This window comes from Eleutherodactylus coqui, chromosome 3 (genome assembly GCF_035609145.1).
Source record: "Eleutherodactylus coqui strain aEleCoq1 chromosome 3, aEleCoq1.hap1, whole genome shotgun sequence".
In the NCBI taxonomy this organism is placed as follows: domain Eukaryota; kingdom Metazoa; phylum Chordata; class Amphibia; order Anura; family Eleutherodactylidae; genus Eleutherodactylus; species Eleutherodactylus coqui.
In genome coordinates, this window is record NC_089839.1 from 231,686,311 (window position 1) to 231,708,146 (window position 21,836).

Consider the following 21,836-nt stretch of genomic DNA (forward strand, 5'->3'; position numbering starts at 1 on the left):
ATGGCACAGAACGAATTACAAAAAAGCAATCTTGAACCCGCCCCTGTTCTCTTCCATGGCGCTATGGGATAGATTATCAAAAAGATGTAGCCTAATATCCAAATATCTCCCCATGTCCGGTATATTTGTTAATCCTGCCTTCCCTCCCAGTATGAACACAACCACCTTTGGATAAAGGATAGCCAAAGATCTTACCAGGATGATTGATTTTGTGGATAGATTAGGCTTCAGACAATTTGAGTTCTTTCGGGCTGTTCACTCCATTCCAAACGCAGACATTATCTGTTTACAGCAAATTAAGCATTATGGTTTGGGTCCTACCGAAAATAGACGAAATCTAGCTGCATTAACTATCTTCAAAAGCCTTTGTAACACAAATGCTAGGGGCCCTGGAATAATTGCCAAATTATACTCCAATTTCATAACACCCAAGGACAAACTCCCCTACATGAGGAGATGGGGAGGGGAGCTAGGTGAGAAATTGCTAATTTTTGAGTGTCATAAAATTCCAATATCAACTGCAAAACTTTCTATTAACCTATTAATTACAGAAGCGGGCTATAAACTTCTAATGCATTGGTATCTTGTTCCTAAAAGAGTCTCCAGCATTTTTCTAGGCCTATGTTTTAGGGGATGCGGAGGGGAGGGTACCTTTCTACATATCTGATGGAACTGCCCTAGACTCCGTAGGTTCTAGATTCAGGTATACACCCTTATATATTCCATTACTAATATTTCATTACAAAAATTATCCAGGGAAGCCTTACTGGGCAAACGTATTCCTAACATCCCCAAACAAACTCATGAATGCATATCGTATTGTTTCCTAGCTGCACATATAGCAATCCCTCGCTCCTGGAGGAAAACATCAGTTAATGTTGATTTAGCTAAAACAAAATTTTCTTGGATTATGATTAACGAGAAACTGGCGGCTATCTTTGCAGACTGAGAAACAGTATACGAAAGAACCTGGTTGTCCTGCTATCAATACTCGCTCACTATGCGCCTATGGTACCCAACAGCTAGATCTTTGACCCTCCCAGGAGATTCTAGTTCACCCTCAAGTATATCCTCTACTCCTCCAACAAATTTATGAGGTACATATTAATGGAGCTAATCAACAGTAGATTTTACTTTACCTATTTAACCGATATGCCAAGCTACAAGCACAGCCCAACTCCCTTCACCCCATGACCTTCTCCTTATGTGTTTTCCCCACTGTCTTCATATTCGTCTCTCCATAAATGTTACTTTTGTTACAGGTCTATTCAGGCAGATTCTATTTTATTTTATCAGGGTTTTATCTAATAAAGGAACAGAACCTTGAATTTTACTTTACTTTACTCTGTAAGAAGTAAGTCCTGGTATGTAATTCTGGGCATTTTGCTCAACACTGCAACTCCCTGACTATTTAAATGAATGTAATCTTGAAAGTCATGATTAATATGTTTTGTTGACCTTTCCAAAAATTAGTAAAAACTTTGTTAAACAATATATGCCGACAAATTAATGATTTACATAAGAAATATGTTGTTAGTCATTTGTAATTGTTGCAATGTTTCACTGTCAATGTTCAGTAACTCCCCCCCCCCCTCACTCCCCCCCCCCCCCCCAAAAAAAAACCCACCTCAACTCAGTAGTACAGTAAACTGTATACAGGAAGGAATTACACAACTGCAGTTTCTGCTAGTGGCACTGATTGTTGTAAGGAAAGGAGTTGGAGTAGGCAGAACCCCTCTCCCTACTCCCCCCCTCCCAAAAAAAATTAATTCAGCTTTGATCTGACAGCCATAGGAACATCAATATGCCCCAAAGAAAAGTTTGGTTGTTCGGCATGCATGAAGAAAGGTAAAATATACACATTCTCAAAAGAGGCATACAGATAAAATTAAGTCTTATCAGCCTTCACCATCTATGTAAGGAAACAGCACAATCAGGATATCATCACCAGATGGTGAGACATGGGCAGGAAACAAGTATCCTCAGCTCTATGCAATATTACAATAAAATTAAAAGTATGAGTAATTTAGAGTCTATGATGAAACAAGATTCGTTACACGTCTGAAAAAAAGATTTACCTTTAATATTCATTAGCTGTTTGCTTACTTCAAATACAAAAAACAATGGACAGCAACTACAAAAGTAATGAATAGAACTTGTAGATATGATAAATAATGATCGCATGTTTATACATGTGTTACACATACAACACAATCCAGCCCCCTTCCAGCTATTGTCATACAATGTTGAACAGTTCAGCTTGGTAGCTTGCTCTTGTTAAAGAATTTTCGAGCTTCAACATCACTGAGTGACACGGAACATCGAGATGGATGCTGCCTCCTGTACTCCATGCTTTCTCTAATTGCTTCCTTTATCACCTGCAAGACAAAAATGTATACTTTAATGCAACACTTCGAGTACCACACTTTTTAGAACAAGCTGCCATGTGTAAATAAAAAGTAGCACCATTTCTGGCCATTACATGACTTGCTTATGAACTTTTCACCAGTTTTTCCATCTGCAAGCTCCATTTCTAAGTCTCAGCCCTTTGAGCTAATGGGTGAAGGCTAGATGCTAGGCCGTCTCCATATACTGCACACAAGAGCAAGAAACCTTCTCCAGCCCTCTGTAACACACCTTTTTTTAGCCATTAAAAACTATAATTTCTTCCCCTTTATTACAAGACCTTGTCTGATATCATTTCTCCACACTTTTTATGGGCTTGCAATTCCTTAGCTTCTGGTCAGGCCCTCCCAAGGGACACCCTGAAAGCCCATATCGGTAATACCAAAAGGAAAATACCCGAACCTTGGTGAAAGTTACCACCGTATATCTCGCTTGAATGTGGACCTTAAAAACCTTTTACAAAAATTGTAGATAGCAGGTTTTCCCCCTTCCTCCATCAGATCATGCACGGAGACCAGGTAGGGTTTATCCCCCTTCGAGAAGCAAGAGACAACACCATTACAGTCCCCCAAAAATCCCTTTCATTAGGTTTGCTTTCTACAGATGCTGACAAAGCTTGAAACCCTCTGGCACATAGGATTTGGGTCACATATGCTGTCATGGGTCTCAAGCCTCTACACATCTCATTCTGCCTCAGTAATGGCAAATGGCCACATCTCCAGATCAGACTTGAACAATTGGACAAAAGGTTAAAGGGGTTGTCCGCCACCCAAACTGATTTTTTTTCCCCCATGAATGCCCTGTAGAGTAGAAGCATCACACACAACAGCCTTTCCCATAAAAATCGATATTCTGCTTACCTTTTTATTCCTTTTCTTCCCTTTATAAAGTTTGCCTGAAGAATTTTTCAGAGATGGCGCCGCTGGGTAGTTCCCATGATGCACTGCTGCCTTTCTCTCCTCAGCGTGCGCGCTCCCGATGACACCGGTCACATGACTGGAGGACCGGCGTCATAATGCAAACGCACGCTTCACTGCTTTAAATGGAGCTGGCAGCCGTCCGGCCCCATTCAGAGCAATGAGAAGGCAAGGAGAGCAGTGCGATCTCCTACTGCTGTGACAGCTTTTAGCAGGAGATTCCTTCATCTCCCCGGAATGTCCCCTCATCACTGGACACTGTGACAACAGTGTCCAGTGACGAGGGGACATGATGAGGAGATGAAGGAATCTCCTGCTACAGCTGTCAGAGCTCTAGCAGGAGATCGTGATCTCTAGCAGCACTTTCAATAGCAGAGGATCGCGATCCTCTGCTATTGAAAGTGAAAGTAGCACCAAGCATGCCCTACACACACACACATATGCCCCCCCTCACAGTGCCCACACACAGCGCCCCCTCCACACTGCCCCCACACATATGCACCCCACAGTGTCCCCCCCCTCCCCCGCAAGCCACCAGCTGACAGCTCCGACCAGCAGCATCCTCCTCCCCCCCCTCCTGGCTGACAGCTCCGACCAGCAGCTCCCCCACCTTCCCCCTCACCCCCATCCCGGGACTACTGACTGACAGGTCTGTCACCCCTACACCTCCCCACCCCCACCCCTGACTACTGACAGCTCGCAGCACCCCTCCCCCGTGAGAGACCGGCATTCCACTCCCCCTCCTCCACTCCCCTTACCTGTCAGCTGAAGATCCCACGGCCGCGCGGCCCCTGCAGGCAGACCATAGCTTCCTGAAGCAGCCGGCAGAAGAAGATCTACTGCGCATGCGCGGAGTAGAAGAAGCGCGTCCATGTGCAGAGAACACCTGGAGCTGGCCCGACAAGAAGAGGAGAAGACTTGTCGGATCCAATGGCAACCGAGGAGCAACACAGGGGGGGGGGGGGCACCCCAAAAGGTAAGTGAATAAATTCTGTTTGCCTAATTTACAATGCACAATGTATATTACAAAGTGCATTGTATTGGGCAAACAGAAGTAATGAGATTCATTCTTTATGGCCGGACAACCCCTTTAATTCTCATGGTTTGGTAGATGTTCAATTTTTAAAATGAACATCCTTCTAAGACTTCTTTATGTATTTCAGGCCCTCACAATCGCTATCACAATTTTTTGGACATCTTAATTCCATACTAAACAAATTTATTTGGGCAGACAAACCCACTTGCATAGCTTGTTCCACACTTGAGGTCTAAATCAGGGGAAGGACTGGAGCTGTCTGACTTGAAAGCATACTACCAAGCATCTCATTTACTAAGGGTAGTTGATTAGCATAGTCATTGGAACATTAAGTAGTGGGTGACCATAGTGAGGGCATCCTTGTCTGTGCCCTTAACAGTATTGCCCTGGCTTCAGTGCAACCCTCCCATCACGATTAAAGACCATCCCACAATTGGCCCTAATAAAAAGATGACCTTTATGGTCTTTCAGAGACCAGATATATCTCCTTCCCCCTCCCCTCTATTTCCATTACTAGGAAATCCCATTTTCCAACCCGGACTGGAGCGCCAGGCCTTCCACAGATGGATAGCCAACCAAAAATTTAGAGCTTGTCATTTTATACAGGAAGCTTCTTGGATATTAGCAGAGGAACTGGTGAACTCCATTGACCTGATTCCTCTGTCTTTTTGGCAGATATTCCAGCTTCAACACTTCTTTACATCCCTACCCTATCCCACAGGATTTACCTGCACAAAAACTCCTTTGTATGCATAGAAGGAGGCCCTTCTAGATACACTCTTTCACGCATCTATAATTTATTGAATTCCCATCCAGATGTACTAGTCCCTCATAGCTTCAAAACTGGAAAGGAGACCTATTGATGTCACTCACGTTGGAACAGAGATGCAAGATTTACATGCATACATTAATCTTCTATCTTCAGCAAAATTCAGGAATGAGAGTTTAAGATCCTCACTAGCTGGTATAGGGTCCCTTCTCGCTTGCATGCAATGTTCCCTTAGGTTTTCCCTTTGTGCTAGAGATATGGAGGAGAGCATGGCACAATGTTGCACATATTCTGGGATTGTCCAATACTGACTAGCTTTTGGTCTAAAGTGTGGAGAATTACTTCAAAATTCATGAATTTCATTCGGCCCAAATGACGCACGCCGTTCTTGTTGCACCTCAGTGACATGTTCTTTCTAGGCCACATACAAACGCTCGGGGGAGCGCCATCTGGTGAACGCAGTGAGAGCTTGTATCCCTAGACTCTGCCGACAGACTGCATCTCCTTCCTTGTGAATGTTTAATGCAATACAGGAGATCATGGAGATGTAGATGTGAATAAGCCCATTAAAATAAATGGGTTCTATTCCCTTCGTATAATGTACATAAGATGTGCGTAATACAGAGTGCACTTACGCCTGTGTGAATGAGGGTACAGTGCACACGTTTAGTATTGTGGAACAAATCAAAGTCAAGGTGACAAGATGATTCCAGCCAGGCGGAGGATTACCTTTAGGCTTGCACTTTTATATTATTTTGCACAAGGTTAACACTTAATCTGGTGTACAGATGGGGTTTTGGCTTTGAATATATTTTTTAAATCTCTCAGGAAACTTTAAACACAGCCAACATTTTTAGAAGAATCTTCACAGGAGAGATCATTCCAAATAGATCACATTGTTTGAGGCACAATTCAGGACGGATGCTACCTACTGGAATGTCCATGCCACCTACACCAAGTAGTCAGAACCAAGCAACCTTCGCATTGTCTCAAACACCGACAGCGGGCACCCGCTCAGCTAATCGTCTGGGACCCCAAACGGCGGACCCCAATCAAACAATTCTGATGACCTATCCTGAGAATTAGTCCTCAATAGTGTTTTTGCCTGGAAAATCTCTTTAATTTGTCTGGCAGAAACTTTCCTCATTAACCCTTTCCAATCCACTGTCTGACGTCTAAAGACATTCTGATTGAAGGCTGCACAGTTTCCGATGTCGGAAGACGTCCGGCAGGGTATTCTTACTGTATATTACTGGCCGCTCTGTTGTCAGGGGCCTCTCCAGCATTTCCATTACCGCAGTACTGGCTCTGGCTAGTAGGTGGCGCCATTGTATAATGGCAGAAAGAGAAAACCCCCTAGAAAACCCTGAATCCAAAATTGGATTGCAAAGGGTTAAGCCTTTATCAGATTGCATTCACCCATTCTTTTCATAACTCCCATATCTTATCACAGTTCGATGATCCCTCTTCAGTTTCTGTGAAATTTTAGTTCAATATCTTGCAAAAGGCATGAAAAAATGTCACACTTTTCATATTCAGAAAGGTCTTTTCCTTCCCTATGTTGCATGAGAACTGTTGCTTGCTTAATGTGGAACACTCTTAAATTGCCAGGTGATCTTGATTGAAGGAAAAATTAAGCAAAGCTGTCTGAGATGCTTTTATTTCTCATCTCCTTTTAGATGTGTGGTATCAAACTATAACCCAAATGCTCATTTTACTGCAACCCGTTAGGATTTAACTTGCATAATAATTTGGAACAGTGTATCAAAACGAAAATATCGTTTTTTCCATTCTTTTTCCCCCTCATGCATCTTTTCTTATTTGTCTGCTTTTCCTATACAATATACATTTCCTTTTGACCCATATTGTAACAGTGCATAGTCCAGAGTTATCTGATCAAGGTACTGCTCTAACATGCATTATATTCACTGGTTAATAAGAGAAGTCAGATAGGAAATCCAAAATGAAGAATAGGTGCGTGTTACAAAATGTATGTGTTTGTTATTTGCTCTCAGTCATGAGTAACATGCACACAATAACGCCATGAAATAGGCCAATATTGAATACATAAAATTGAACTGCAATACTGCTAAATGTACTATGTAAATAATTGGAATTCTTAACACTAATTTTGATCACATTGTGAGAGCCCATCTGCCAGTGACAAGGCAACTTCATCAGATGGGACGCTAACATTTGGGCCGGTGGCCGCCAAATAAACGTGGACATATAGGATCAAGATTAATTAAAATGCTTCGGACAGATGGGGCTGAGTGCACATTCAATATGGAGGTAGCCACACTTCTAAATGCTCAATGCAAAGAGAATCAGACAGCACACCCAAAATTAAAGTAACAACATGTACCTATATTAAAAGTGGATTAAAGCAAAACACTAAACATATAAATTGTAATTAACCTAAATTCTACATGCCCTAGTTCATGTGAAGGCCATTTGCCCAAAGACAGGTAAATCTGAGTGTAAGGGTCCTATCTGATGGAATCACCATGTCACTAACAGATGGGCTCTCACAATTTGATCAAAATGTGCGCTAAGAGCTCCATTTACATAGTCCATTTAGCAGTACTGCAGTTCAATTTCATGTATTCACTATTGGCATTTTTCATGGTGTTATTAGTGTACCATTATACCATGTGTATGTTTGGAACAAATCTGAATCAAGGTATGAACCTCATTTCTTTTTTATAGCACACTCTTAAATGTGTGAACCATACCCTGGTTTTCTTGCCTTTACTGTTTCTGTAGTCTACTACACTCACTCATGCCCAATGTAGCGATTACCCAGTCAGGAACACTGTTTTCATCAACACTGACAAAGCCATTTGCAGAAAGCACCGCTGACGCACCAATTGCCGAAGACACTTTGTGGTGTTTTATCTTTTTGGCACTCCTCTTTCACCTCAGTGTGCAAAGTGCATCCTGCTGCTGAGGGGGCAAGGATGTTTGGTTGGTCAAAACCGTAGGCTACATGCATATTGGTGAATGTGATATTGGGCAAAGAAACTCGCGCTTGCGAACATGACTTTTACATGCAGATGAGGAGTTTTTTGTTCAAAAACGCCTTGCATCATTTCTGTGAAATTGTGATCCTCAGGCAGATGTTTCATGCATGCTAGAGGATTGCAAGTGTTTCCCATTGAACCATCGCACTGCATGCGAGTGCCACACGATGTCTTTAGAAGTCCCATTGAAAACAATGGCGAGATACCAAAATAGAGGAAATGCTGCGATTTTTAACCTCGCAATATTGCTGTGACGGGAAAAAACTCATGTGAATAACTCCATTCAAAAAATCATATTTGCACGAGTTTTGTGCATTGAGACACACGAAACTTACACGAGATCCTTGCCTTAGATTTACAAAAACAGGAAGCTTGAAGCAAAATTCCGTATCAGTAGTAGAATACCAGCTAAATTCTTGGATTGTTGCACTGCAAGCGTTCCTGGCACATTCTGCCTGATATATTAATATGTCTCCAAGAGACCGTGGAAAGATCTGGCATGAATATAGGTAAGAACTCATAAAAGGAAACCTTAACTTCCCATATATTCCGCTTTATAGTACTTTGGTGGCCTTTAAATGGTGAATATCTACAATACTCGTACAAAACAGGTATAAAAAGAGCAAACCAACCCATTATTGTAACGGCTATACAGTCAGAATTGTCTCATATTGAGCCTAGTGGATTTATGCATTATCCTGCACTACAAATTGATAATTTCCCCAACATCTCCTGAAGACCCCCAGTAACAAACAGCATATACTACTGATGCCATGCCATCCATCGTTACCATTCTTATAAACGCTCATCCCTTATTACCTCCCTGCCCACCACAGACATTAACCTTCTTAAAAAATGTAAGGTATGGGATCTGAAGGTCATAAACACTTATTATTCACAGGATATATTAAACTGTATTCGTGCCAGTACAACAGGCTGTTTCAGAAGCAGCATTACAAATGTGTCCCACCAGTTTAAATTCAAGGGCCTTTCCACATTCGTTACATGTAGACAGTAGAATATTTAGACAGTTTATAAACATATCCGAGCCGCGGAGGGATTATTATTAAATATATCTTAATGCTTGCTATGGGAAATGCTCAGCCATCACAACACAAACCGCAGAAATATTCTAGAACGGCTGTAGTAATCTGTTTATACAACATTGTAATCAAACCAAATAGGATTAATCTGTTTGGGATCGGAACCTTTAGTTATGATATATACAGCATGTTATTATATAATACTTGTGTGTTATTAGCGGACAAGTGGCGTTGCTCTCATGTGTATAAAAACTAATGTTTTATGATGGCAACACAAAAAATACCTCAATGCCACAGCTGCTGTGGAGGATTACATGTAGAGCCACACTTGGAAAGGAAAGATTTAGAATTGAGAAGGAGTAAATATTTATAGGGATTAACAGATATAAAAGGGCTGTCCAGTGAATAAAGATTGAAAAGGCAGGGAATACATTATGTGACAGTGCCAGCCAATCATTGACCTCAAGTTGTTTAATAACTCCGTGCCATCAGCATTGTCATCTATAAGACTATAGTCATACCATGCTAAAAGATCTTCAAATATATTGGCTGCAAGCTATGTACATCAAATATATTGGCTGCAAGCTATGTACATCAAATATATTGGCTGTAAGCCATGTACGGTACATCTGATATGATGCTCTATAAAATAGGGGAAGAAAATCAATGCAATGTAAAAGGATGTAGCTGGAGGTCAGCAAGGAATTATGAAACCCATTCTAAAGAATGCACTTTTGTAGTGACTTTGGGGATTTTTTCCCTCCACAATTGCAGCACGCCATATTCCCATAGGTTTCTCTATAGTTAATAAAAAGAACAGGATGACCAAAGACATGCCATTTAAAATAAAAAAGGAATTCAAAAATGCAAAGCGATTTTTCTGGCTTTTTTGGGGAAAACAAAAACACTGTATGGAGATAGCCCTAAATGGGTTCTCCCAGAAAAAAAAAAAATAAAAATAAAAAAATATATATATATAGTTTACAATTATTGGCTGGATTGAGCATTTTCTATTTTCTGTAGTTACACTTTTAGGGCTTATTCACACAAGCGTAGATCGGCCGCTGTTTTCACGGCCGGCCAATATATGCTACCATCTGATGCATTGGATTCCAATGCATCAGATCACACGGGCGTATTTCCGCGGCGTAAAAGCACCCAGCCAGCCAATATAGCGCCAGGCGCTTTTACATGGGTGGGAAAGATAGTCCTGGAATATCTTTACCAGACAGAATAAGGCCACAGCCATAGACTCCTGTGGGAGCGAATGACTGCTGTCAAAGAGGGGAGGTGGGAGGGAGTTTAGCAGCGGGACTGCTAAACTCCCTCTCCCTTCTCTCCTCCTCTCTGCCCCTTGCTGGCTGTTTGCAATGGAAGGGTGCAGCTTATCTCCCCCTCCCATTGCTGGCTGCCGGCAAGCGGCTGAGAGGGGGCGGGAGCTTAGCACACTAGCCTCCTCCCTTTGCAGAGAGCCGGCAAGGGGGAGGGAATGTGGAGAACACCTTAGCAGAGCTAAACTGTCTCTACCTACCCAACGGCATTGCAGGCTCGGCGTATATGCATTGGGGCCATGCCTTCTAAACGGGCGCACAAACGTTAGATCTGTGCGCCCGTTCACACATTTTTACGTTGCTGGCAGGCGAACGTAAAATCGCATACACCCGTGTGAATCCAGCCATAAAGAAATATTTCTACCCCCATATATTCCAGGACTAACGCTATAATAGCACCACCTGCTGTTTCTAATTTGTGTGCATCACAGTAATTGTTCCACCTGCTCAGTTGTACTTCTCTGTCTGCTGCACTGAGTATATGGAGGAATCCCTGTGTGATGAGCAGCTGCTTCTGAAGTTGCAGCAACTTTTCTGATATGAGAAGAGATGCTGAGCAAGTGATAAGAGTGATAAGGAGATACTACAAAGAAGCAAGACCGAGCAGGTGTGACCACCCGCAACATTTACTGAGGTGGACGCTTTCCTTCAAGTCAAAGTCAGACTTTTTTTACAAGCCTTGTTACAATAACCGGGAATTACAAGCAAAGCCAGCCTCCATGTACATACAGCTGTTTCAGGGTTTTTGCCCTTCATCAGTGTACAGTAGGCGTCTGGCTTTTGCTAGTGAGAGGCCTGGGACAGGGCTCAGAAACGCTCTTTTCTCCTTAGGGAGAACAACTATATACAATAAACTAAGTGAGGAGACTCAAATGGCCACGCACGCTCCTCTGGGTAATATGCAAATAAGGGAGATGGAATAAATCCTCCACAGTGCCACCTATTGAAAGGCAGCATTCCTTCGAGTCAGACTGTATGTACATGGAGTCTGGCTTTGCTTTTGATTCCCAGTTATTGTAACAAGACTTGTATAAAAAGTCCCACTTTGACTCGAAGGAATGCTGCCTTTCAATAGGTGGCACTGTGGAGGATTTATTCCATCTCCCTTATTTGCATATTACCCAGAGGAGCGTGCGTGGCCATTTGAGTCTCCTCACTTAGTTTATAGTATATAGTTGTTCTCCCTAAGGAGAAAAGAGCATTTCTGAGCCCTGAGGTGGACGCACATACAGCAAGTGGCACTATTCTGTAGAAGAGCTTTTCTAACAGTTTCTTTGGGAAATAGAAAAGGTTTCAAATTATGGACTGTATTTAACTAATATTTTTCATAGGGCAACTCCTTTAAGAAAAATTTTAAAACCATGATCATGAGGATGGGGGTGGAAGAGGAAAAGGCTTCATGTTATTGATGTATTCAGTTATCTCCTAGCACAGTACTATGCAGCTGGACCATGGAGCATACTTATCACACTGCTGAGAACACCAGACATTTAACAAGTTAATGAAAGCTAACGAACTGTCAAAATGGTATACGTACATCTATGTTGTTGAGGGTATTGAACTCCATGAGATCATGCAGCCTTTTAAATGCCTCATTAGGGTACTGGAAATTAAATGTTGAGAAAGGACTTTCCGGGTCATCAAATATGTCAAAATCTGCAAAATCCTTTTCTTCATCAGTTTCTCTGGGGACACCTGAGATTATCCATGGTAAAAGAAAAAAGTAAGAATAGTTAGGAAAATGTATAGTATGCACCAAAGTAAAAGTAGATTAATAAGTGCAGTTATTAAGCTTTTGCGCTTTACATTCATTGCTGTGCAATGATAAATGTTAAAAAAACTGAATATGTCGAAAAGATGAAAAAAAATTGTATACTTGATGATGCTTATGTAGACAGAATGAGGAAGAAAAAAAAAGTATGCTGATGGAGCTGTGGAAGGCATGCTTTCATGAGCTGGAACAAACTGAAAGTTTAAATTCATTTTTTTTCTCCCTTGCTCAAAAGGTAGTGGAGGCCGGCTACTGGCTGACACCAAAAGTACTTTGTCTTATATCGATACCGTATCGTATAGTCATAGTAAACAACAAGGTAAAGAGTGGGGTCTCATAATTTTGCAGCTTTCATTGTGCATCATGGCACTCATGATAATATAAATAAAGCAAACCTATGTATCAATTTCTTTTTTCTGTGACACAGATTTCAAAATGAATATGCAATGAAAGAAAAAAATCTGCATGGTATGGCATGGATTCCCAATTAATTCAATGGGATGCTAAAAGGACATGCAGTCTGAAATCTTAAAACACTGTGTGAACTGGGCTTAAGGTTTTTTTTAGTGATTCCCCCCCCCCCCAAAAAATAAGACCTACCCTGAAAATAAGTCCTAGCCTAATTTTCAGGGAGGCTTGAAATATAGGCCGTACCCCGAACATAAGCCCTAGTTACACTACATTAAGAAAAAAGAATACATTACCTAGCAGGCTCGTCCTGGTCCCTCCCGCTGCTCTATAGAGGTTCGTTGCAGTTCCCTCAGTCCTCAGCCACTTGTACAACTTCACTTCCTGGTTATGGGATTCATAAATCCCACCTCCAGGAAGCAATAACTGTGATTGGTTCTTCGACCGCTGCTCAGCCAATCAATGCAGCACTGGATGAACCAATGCGATGGCTGTGATTGGCCGTGGCTCAGCCAATTCCTAAATCCCGACTCTACAACGCGATAGATGTTGATTGGGTCTTTCATCGCTGCTCATTCAATCAATGCAATGCTGCATAAACCAATCACAGCCATCGCATTGGTTCATCCAGTGCTGCATTGATTGGCTGAGCAGCAGTCGAGGAACCAATCACAGTCATCGCTTCCTGTAATCTTGTAGCGGGAGGGACCTGGACTGAGCCTGCTAGGTAAGTATTATAGGACATCCCCTGAAAATAATACCTGGTGCCTTTTTTGGGGCAAAAATTTATATAAGACAGGGTTTTATTTTCAGGGAAACACAGTACATCTGTCCTTGTTTGCAACATGATCAAATCAAACTCATGTAGAGATGTGTCAGATATTTTCTTCTCCTTTGCAGACCTACTGTATTTTTTGCTTGGCAAAACTGGACACTATTTGCTAGATGTTATGCAGTTCTACATTCGTTCAAACAGCCGATGTTCAGATTGTTGGTTAATGGAATATAAGCAGAGGTCAGTATAAAACAGTCTGCTGTGTATCAACTGATTTTTGTATTCATCTTTACTCATCTCCATTTCAAATATACCCGTGACAAAACACATACATACTTAAACCTGACTGGCAGACACTATGTTGAGGACCGTACCTGGAGCTTTGAATTCTCTAAATGCAATGTTAGCCAGAATAAAATGAATCACAGTGGGACAGTCTTTTTCCACTGACGGGTTTTTAGGTCGAAATACATAACATTCCTTTAACCCTTCTCTGTCAAGGACATGTGGGTCAATCTTTGGAAAAGGTAGGTTATTCATACGTGCCCACTTCTCAGCAAGTAGGAGTTCCTGGAGAGGAAGTAAACATGTTAAAGGAGATGTCTCGAGGAAGCAGTTAATTTTTTTTTTTGCCCAGTCCCCCCCATTAAACACACATTACTAAGCCCCCCTGTAAATGACATTTCTAGCTGGTTCGTACTTACCGTTCCAGCGTTTCAGCAAGTTATAAAAGTTTCCTCAAGATGGCCGCCGGCTCTTTCCCAGTCGCTCGCTGCAGCCCGACGTGCGCGCTCCCGAGACGCCGCCAGCTGTGTCTCCATGGCAACCGGACGCATCGCAGCCGCCGACCAGACGCCCCGCAGCCGCCGACCAGACAGCAGGTAACCGGCGCTAGCCCCCGGCTCCCCAGCGCTAGTTCCCCCGGCGCAGCGACAGCCCCCCCGGCCTAGCGACAGCCCCCCCCATCGCAGCGACAGCCCCCCCGGCCTAGCGCTAGCTCCCCCGGCGCAGCGGCAGCCCCCCCCGGCCTAGCGACAGCCCCCCCCATCGCAGCGACAGCCCCCCCGGCCTAGCGACAGCCCCCCCCATCGCAGCGACAGCCCCCCCGGCCTAGCGCTAGCTCCCCCGGCGCAGCGGCAGCCCCCCCGGCCTAGCGACAGCCCCCCCCATCGCAGCGACAGCCCCCCCGGCCTAGCGACAGCCCCCCCGGCCTAGCGACAGCCCCCCCCATCGCAGCGACAGCCCCCCCGGCCTAGCGCTAGCTCCCCCGGCGCAGCGGCAGCCCCCCCGGCCTAGCGCTAGCTCCCCCGGCGCAGCGGCAGCCCCCCCCGGCCTAGCGACAGCCCCCCCCGGCGCAGCCCGGCGCAGCGGCAGCCCCCCCCCGACCCATCACTTACCTGGGAGGCTTCTCGGGGCTGCTGGGCTGGGCTGGGCTGGGCTGGGCTGGGCTGGTCTTCTCCGCTGGGCAGCTCCAGTTTCTGCACCTTCCTCTAACAGAGGATGGTGCAGAATGGCCGCTTCAGCGCGCTCCCGAGCAGTGACAGCTCGTCTGCGCATGCGCAGAAGAGCTGTAGCGGGGAGCACACTGAAGCGGCTCGTGCTGAATGGAGAAGACCGGACTGCGCAAGCGCGTCTAAAAAAGCAAGCTGCCAGCGAATTTAGACGGAACCATGGAGACGAGGACGCTAGCAACGGAGCAGGTAAGTGGAATAACTTCTGTATGGCTCATATTTAATGCACAATGTACATTACAAAGTGCATTAATATGGCCATACGGAAGTGTATAACCCCACTTGGTTTCGCGAGACCACCCCTTTAAATTAAAAATGACCGGAAGTTAAATGTTCTTTATTACCAAGATCGCTTGCATACAAAATATGTCACAGCTGGCCATTAACTGCACTGAAAATATTTACCTTTAGTAATAATCATTTAAATAGTTGTTTAAAGAAATACTGCATAAATCAATAGGCTAAGTGAAGACATGCACCTTTTTCCCAACTTAGGCTCTCCTCCTCCCCCACCTCCTACACTGATCATAATGAAGTACTGCTAATCTAAACTATTTCTTTGCTTTTAGCCTCTGTTGCAAGCCTCAATTCATTATTAAGCTTTAGCTTTTCTGACACTTGCCCTACAGTTTCTGCAGACCGCATTATATTCTTCTTTAAATATTGATAAACAGATTTTTCTTCCTTTTTAACATGTGTGCAAGTTCTGTGTTCAGAACATCCAGTTATTTCATTCTTCTTATTCTCTTTCTGAGTTCATTAAAATCTGCCTTTCTGAAATCCAACCTTGAGGTCTGAGTTTTCTCAGGTCTTTCTCCTCTTTTTATACAATTCAAGAATAGCATGATCACTGCCTCCTAAGGTCCCAGCCACTCTTACTTCCTCAACCATTCCCTCCCTGTTGGTAAGAATTAGGTCCAAGATAGCAGATCCCCTTGTTTTCTCTTCTACCTTTTGAAGATACAGTTGTCAGCAAGAGCGGATGAGAATTTGTTGGATCCATTACTTTTACCTGAGAGAGATTCCTAACAATTGTCAGGATAGTTAACATCTCCCATAATCACTATGTCATGCTTTTTTGAGAACTTGGCCATCTGATGTAGAAAGAGTTCATCCATATCTTCTACTTGTCCAGGTAGCCTATAGTAAATGCCTACAATAGTGTCCTTTCTGTTGTTCTTTCCTTGTATTCTTACCCAAACAGTTTCTACAGAACTACCATGCTCTGAAGCTTGATTCTCGGTGGAGATGAATGTTTTCCTAACATACAATGCAATACCTCCTCCCCTATTGCACAGAAAGTTATGGAAGCAGAATTTTAAATACATGTATATTATAAAATGGGAAATCATACATTTTTCTAACAAAATAAAAACAAAGACCAAAATACTCCTCTAAATTATGGAGATTCTGAATAAGGCATCCATGGTGATGAAATTGTGCCTGGACTGGAAGGGGTAGGTCTAAACTTCCAATTTTTTACAGTTTCTCTCTTTATTTTCTGGGTTTTATCTTTTAAACAGGAAGCAAAAAATTGTACAAGTCTGATTTTAAGGGCTTGGTGATTATGTTATCACCTAGCCACAGATTAAGGATCCAAGCAAGACTGCAACAAGGAGTAAAAAGTTGAGAACTAAACCCCAAGCATCCATATAAAGTATACAGCTAAGTACATGCTTACAAGATACATATGACCCATTACCTTGAAAGGGGGACTGGAATCACTTGGTCTTGCCGAAAAATCAAAAGAAATTATAAGATCAACTCCTCGTTGAGGTCTTAGGATAATGGGGTATGGTAGGTTGAATGTCAAACCGCTGTCAACAATGTGTATTTTCTTGCTCTTCACATCCAGTGGTTCATATATCAGTTCAAACTCAGCCGGGTCTATAATGACATTGAAAGTGATATTTAATAATCTCACACTGTGTTAAATTACATTTCTCAACTAGATCACACAAAAATTATCAATTTGAATTAAAAAAAAAGAAGAGCTCCAGTGTTTAGACGTTGGTACCATGTTAACCAGCATAACAAAGTGTTATATTACTTGTTTCTAGATATTAATATTAAAAACATGCTTGTTATAGCGCCCCCTGTTGTGCATTTGATTACTTCTTAGAAGGTCTACCCAACGTGTTCAGTGCAGGTGATCGCAATCTGCTCAATCAGTCACTTCCAGCACTATGAATTGCACATGAGCAATATAGTGCAGTGCTTCTGTTCCTGTCCTCCCATCATGCAATGCTCGCAAGATGTTGAAGGCTATGGACAGGGGAGGAAGGAAGTGGAGATATATCTTTCATGCGGAGGGTCACATGACATAGGGAGGAAGAAAATAGCTAGACGGGTACAGTGAACGTATTCCAAAGCACAAGATTTCTTCCAGCACTCATGAAGTTAAAAACAAAAATGATAGCATCCCGGGAACAATTTTTACATGTTTCAAGCCTCGGAAACTGGGCTCTTCCTCATAATGTTATTCCCAACCTCATGCTTCTGGTTAGAAATAGAGATGAGCGAACACCAAAATGTTCGGGTGTTCGTTATTCGTAACGAACTTCCCGTGATGCTCGAGGGTTCGTTTCGAACAACGAACCCCATTGAAGTCAATGGGCGACCAGAACATTTTTGTATTTCGCCGATGCTCGCTAAGGTTTTCATGTGTGAAAATCTGGGCAATTCAGGAAAGTGATGGGAATGACACAGTGACGGATAGGGCAGGCGAGGGGCTACATGTTGGGCTGCATCTCAAGTTCCCAGGTCCCACTATTAAGCCACAATACCGGCAAGAGTGGGCCCCCCCCCTCCCAACAACTTTTACTTCTGAAAAGCCCTCATTAGCATGGCATACCTTTGCTAAGCACCACACTACCTCCAACAAAGCACAATCACTGCCTGCATGACACTCCACTGACACTTCTCCTGGGTTACATGCTGCCCAACCGCCCCCCCTCCCCCCCACAGCGCACACCAAAGTGTCCCTGCGCAGCCTTCAGCTGCCCTCATGCCACACCACGCTCATGTCTATTTAGAATTGCGTCTGCCATGACGAGGGACCGCAGGCACACACTGCAGAGGTTGGCACGGCTAGGCAGCGACCCTCTTTAAAAGTGGCGGAGCGATAGCCCACAATGCTGTACAGAAGCAATGAGAAATAGAATCCTGTGCCACCGCCATCAGGAGCTGCACACGTGGGCATAGCAATGGGGAACCTATGTGCCACACACTATTCATTCTGTCAAGGTGTCTGCATGCCCCAGTCAGACCGGGCTTTTTAATTCATAGACACAGGCAGGTACAACTCCCTATTGTGAAGTCCCTGTCGACCCACAGCATGGGTGGCTCCCTGGAACCCACTGGCGGTACACAGAAATATCCCATTGCATTGCCCAACACAGCTGAGGTAGTAATGTCGTGCTTAATGCAGGTGGGCTTCGGCCCACACTGCATGCCCCAGTCTGACTGGGGTTCTTTATAAGTGTACAGATGTAGTAAAAACTCCGTGTGCACCTACAGCATGGGTGGGTGCCAGGAAGCCACCGGCGGTACATAGAAATATCCCATTGCATTGCCCAACACAGCTGAGGTAGTAATGTTGTGCTTAACCCTTTCCAATCCAATTTGTATATGGTTTTCCTAGGGGGCTTACTCTTTTTCTGCTGTTATACAACGGCGCTATATGCTGGCTAAAGCCAGTACTGCATGAGCTGACACGTAGGATAGGCTCCGACAGCAGAGAGGCTGGCAATATACAGTAAGAGAACCCCGACGGACGTCTACCAACAACGGAGCTGTACAGCCTTAAACCCTAATGTCTTCACAGGTCACACAGTGGACTGGAAAGGGTTAATGCAGGTGGGCTTCGGCCCACACTGCATGCCCCAGTCAGACTGGGGTTCTTTACAAGTGGACACATGTAGGTTTAACTCCCTGTGGACCCACTGCCTGGGTGGGTGCCAGGAAGCCACCGGCGGTACATAGAAATATCCCATTGCATTGCCCAACACAGCTGAGGTAGTAATGTCGTGCGTAATACAGGTGGGCTTCGGCCCACACTGCATGCCCCAGTCAGACGGGTTCTTTAGAAGTGTACAGAAGTATTAAAAACTCAGTGTGCACCTACAGCATGGGTGGCTCCCTGGAACCCACCGGCGGTACACAAAAATATCCCATTGCATTGCCCAACACAGCTGAGGTAGTAATGTCGTGCGTAATGCAGGTGGGCTTCGGCCCACACTGCATGCCCCAGTCAGACTGGGGTTCTTTACAAGTGGACACATGTAGGTTTAACTCCCTGTGGACCCACTGCCTGGGTGGGTGCCAGGAAGCCACCGGCGGTACATAGAAATATCCCATTGCATTGCCCAACACAGCTGAGGTAGTAATGTCGTGCGTAATACAGGTGGGCTTCGGCCCACACTGCATGCCCCAGTCAGACGGGTTCTTTAGAAGTGTACAGAAGTATTAAAAACTCAGTGTGCACCTACAGCATGGGTGGCTCCCTGGAACCCACCGGCGGTACACAAAAATATCCCATTGCATTGCCCAACACAGCTGAGGTAACGTCAGCTGTAATGCAGGTGGGCTAAAAATTAATTTGATTACACTGTAGGCGAGGGCCCACACAAATTGCTGTATCAACAGTACTAATGTACATCCCAAAAATTGGCCATGGCCAGCCAAGAGGGCAGGTGAAACCCATTAATCGCTTTGGTTAATGTGGCTTAAGTGGTAACTAGGCCTGGAGGCAGCCCAGTGTAACGAAAAATTGGTTCAAGTTAAAGTTCCAATGCTTTTAAGCGCATTGAAACTTATAAAAATTGTTCTGAAAAATTATTTGAGTGAGCCTTGTGGCCCTAAGAAAAATTGCCCGTTCAGCGTGATTACGTGAGGTTTCAGGAGGTGGAGCAGGAGGAGGAGGAGGAGGAATATTAGACACAGATTGATGAAGCAGAAATGTCCCCGTTTTGGATGGTGAGAGAGAACGTAGCTTCCATCCGCGGGTGCAGCCTACGTATTGCTTACGTATCGCTGCTGTCCGCTGGTGGAGAACAGAAGTCTGGGGAAATCCAGCCTTTGTTCATCTTGATGAGTGTTAGCCTGTCGGCACTGTCGGTTGACAAGCGGCTACGCTTATCTGTGATGATTCCCCCAGCCGCACTAAACACCCTCTCCGACAACACGCTAGCCGCAGGACAAGCAAGCACCTCAAGGGCATACAGGGCTAGTTCAGGCCACGTGTCCAGCTTCGACACCCAGTAGTTGTAGGGGGCAGAGGCGTCACCAAGGATGGTCGTGCGATCCGCTACGTACTCCCTCACCATCCTTTTGCAGTGCTCCCGCCGACTCAGCCGTGACTGGGGAGCGGTGACACAGTCTTGGTGGGGAGCCATAAAGCTGGCCAGGCCCTTAAAGACTGTTGCACTGCCTGGGATGTACATGCTGCTCGATCTACGCACATCCCCTGCAACATGGCCCTCGGAACTGCGCCTTCTGCCACTAGCGCTGTCGGCTGGGAATTTTACCATCAGCTTGTCCGCAAGGGTCCTGTGGTATAGCAACACTCTCGAACCCCTTTCCTCTTCGGGAATCAGAGTGGGCAGGTTCTCCTTATACCGTGGATCGAGCAGTGTGTACACCCAGTAATCCGTCGTGGCCAGAATGCGTGCAACGCGAGGGTCACGAGAAAGGCATCCTAACATGAAGTCAGCCATGTGTGCCAGGGTACCTGTACGCAACACATGGCTGTCTTCACTAGGAAGATCACTTTCAGGATCCTCCTCCTCCTCCTCCTCCTCCTCAGGCCATACACGCTGAAAGGATGACAGGCAATCAGCCGGTGTACCGTCAGCAGCGGGCCAAGCTGTCTCTTCCCCCTCCTCCTCATCCTCCTCATGCTCCTCCTCCTCCTCCTGTACGCGCTGAGAAATAGACAGGAGGGTGCCCTGACTATCCAGCGGCATACTGTCTTCCCCCGCCCCCGTTTCCGAGCGCAAAGCAGCTGCCTTTATGGTTTGCAGGGAATTTCTCAAGATGCATAGCAGAGGAATGGTGACGCTAATGATTGTAGCATCGCCGCTCACCACCTGGGTAGACTCCTCAAAATTACCAAGGACATGGCAGATGTCTGCCAACCAGGCCCACTCTTCTGAAAGGAATTGAGGAGGCTGACTCCCACTGCGCCGCCCATGTTGGAGTTGGTATTCGACTATAGCTCTCCGTTGTTCATAGAGCCTGGCCAACATGTGGAGCGTAGAGTTCCACCGTGTGGGCACGTCGCACAGCAGTCGGTGCACTGGCAGCTTAAAGTGATGTTGCAGGGTGCGCAGGGTGGCAGCGTCCGTGTGGGACTTGCGGAAATGTGCGCAGAGCCGGCGCGCCTTTACGAGCAGGTCTGACAAGCGTGGGTAGCTTTTCAGAAACCGCTGAACCACCAAATTAAAGACGTGGGCCAGGCATGGCACGTGCGTGAGGCTGCCAAGCTGCAGAGCCGCCACCAGGTTACGGCCGTTGTCACACACGACCATGCCCGGTTGGAGGCTCAGCGGCGCAAGCCAGCGGTCGGTCTGCTGTGTCAGACCCTGCAGCAGTTCGTGGGCCGTGTGCCTCTTATCGCCTAAGCTGAGTAGTTTCAGCACGGCCTGCTGACGCTTGCCCACCGCTGTGCTGCCACACCGCGCGACACCGACTGCTGGCGACATGCTGCTGCTAACACATCTTGATTGTGAGACAGAGGAGGAGGAGGAGGAGGAGGGTGCTTTAGTGGAGGAAGCATACACCTCCGCAGATACCAGCACCGAGCTGGGGCCCGCAATTCTGGGGGTGGGTAGGACGTGAGCGGTC

The 21,836-nt window shown here is 45.1% G+C and overlaps 1 protein-coding gene across 2 annotated transcripts in view; it reads right to left on the reverse strand.

Annotated features, from left to right (window-relative positions):
- Positions 1-2,060: 2,060 nt before the first annotated feature.
- Positions 2,061-21,836, reverse strand: part of PLA2G4A (phospholipase A2 group IVA) — an 83,664-nt gene continuing 63,888 nt past the window's right edge. For both annotated transcript variants that reach the window (XM_066597080.1, XM_066597079.1), the window contains exons 15-18: positions 16,693-16,877; positions 13,854-14,049; positions 12,063-12,220; positions 2,061-2,378 (exon numbers count right to left, since the gene is read on the reverse strand). In XM_066597080.1, coding sequence (XP_066453177.1) covers positions 2,256-2,378; positions 12,063-12,220; positions 13,854-14,049; positions 16,693-16,877 — 662 coding nt within the window. In that variant the 3' untranslated portion in view covers positions 2,061-2,255. The remainder of the gene's footprint in view (positions 2,379-12,062; positions 12,221-13,853; positions 14,050-16,692; positions 16,878-21,836) is intronic.